General features: G+C 39.8%; 1 protein-coding gene across 1 annotated transcript; it reads right to left on the reverse strand.

The window, feature by feature from the left end:
- Nucleotides 1-506: 506 nt before the first annotated feature.
- LOC107682813 (serine/threonine-protein phosphatase 2A catalytic subunit beta isoform-like) lies at nt 507-1,194 on the reverse strand. The gene is made up of 3 exons (XM_016478945.1): nt 1,026-1,194; nt 774-947; nt 507-650 (listed from the first exon to the last, which is right to left on the reverse strand). Exons 1-3 carry the CDS (start codon nt 1,140-1,142, stop codon nt 522-524), a joined length of 420 nt encoding a protein of 139 aa, XP_016334431.1. The 5' UTR covers nt 1,143-1,194; the 3' UTR covers nt 507-521.
- Between the last annotated feature and the right edge of the window lie 6 nt (nt 1,195-1,200).

A 1,200-nucleotide genomic window follows, 5' to 3' on the forward strand; every position in this document is an offset into this window, starting at 1 on the left:
ATAATGAATGAACTTTACACAGTTACTGAACTGAACCAACACTGACGTGACTGGAGCTGAATAAACACACTATTGTCTTGTTAGAGCTGCTTTACAGCAGAATTTGGATTTGCCTCATTTTTGAAGTTTGCATCACTTATTCTGTTACTTTTCTGTTTAATACTGTGAAGCTGCATTGAACAGCTTGAACATCGGTACTGTATAAAGCACTATAAAAATGAAGTTGACTTCAAAGAAAAAAAAATCTAATTGTGATTTTCCTATTAAAAAATGCTATTAAAAAACTCCAGATTTGCTGTGCTTGTTTGTAGAGCTGCACAATTTGGCCAAATTTTATGATTATACATCAATATATCTTATGTAGTTCCACCCCTTTTCAGCACTGCGCTTATTGACTTCTGTCTTCCGCTTCATTTTTTCTAAAAATTTAAATTCAAACTAGATTTGGATTTATTCAACAGTAATATTAGAACACTAATATTATACGCACATCTAATTTTTCTTTAATCTACTAGACACCGCTAGTAGCGTGGATGCGATCTGTAACTGAACTTATGTACCTCATGTGGCACCTCCTGCAGACGATCCAGCGCACGAATGTGATCCAGCGTGTCTATGGATGGAGAGAGGCCACCGTGCAGACAGAAGATCTGACAGAGAGTTATAGGAGTTATTAACAGCCATTGATGATAACCTGATATTTGTCAGAGAAGTTAAACTGTTCTGGTATTACTCTTATAGCATGCATTTATCTGAAATGGAGGATTCCTCACCTGCCCATCCACCAGAGCTGTGAGGGGTAGGTAGTCAAAGAGGTCTGTGAAATATTTCCAAACGTTTGCGTTGCCGTATTTCCTCAAGCACTCGTCATAGAAACCATACACCTGTGTGATCTGTCTGCTCTCGTGGTTTCCCCGCAATATCGTGATGCGTTCTGGATAGCGAACCTACAAATGAAGTAGACAAATGAGGTGTCAAAATGTCAAACGTTTGCAAGACCACTGTAGGAAATTTAGCAAACATACCTTTAGTGCAACAAGAAGTGAGACTGTTTCCACTGAGTAATATCCTCTGTCTACATAGTCACCCATAAACAGGTAGTTAGTGTCAGGTGACTTCCCTCCAATTCTGAAGAGCTCCATTAGGTCATGAAACTGGCCGTGCACATCTCCACACACTGTGACGGGGCAGCGCACCTCC

Source organism: Sinocyclocheilus anshuiensis, unplaced genomic scaffold, assembly GCF_001515605.1.
Source record: "Sinocyclocheilus anshuiensis isolate Anshui unplaced genomic scaffold, SAMN03320099.WGS_v1.1 C32622794, whole genome shotgun sequence".
Lineage (NCBI taxonomy): Eukaryota > Metazoa > Chordata > Actinopteri > Cypriniformes > Cyprinidae > Sinocyclocheilus > Sinocyclocheilus anshuiensis.

Excerpts from the sequence above, each read along its gene's own strand:
- LOC107682813 (XM_016478945.1), bottom strand. The coding sequence starts at position 1,142 with ATGGAGCTCTTCAGAATTGGAGGGAAGTCACCTGACACTAACTACCTG. Across the intron at positions 948-1,025 it reads CACTTCTTGTTGCACTAAAG|GTTCGCTATCCAGAACGCAT; the intron begins GTATGTTTGCTA and ends CTTCATTTGTAG. Across the intron at positions 651-773 it reads CAGCTCTGGTGGATGGGCAG|ATCTTCTGTCTGCACGGTGG; the intron begins GTGAGGAATCCT and ends ACTCTCTGTCAG.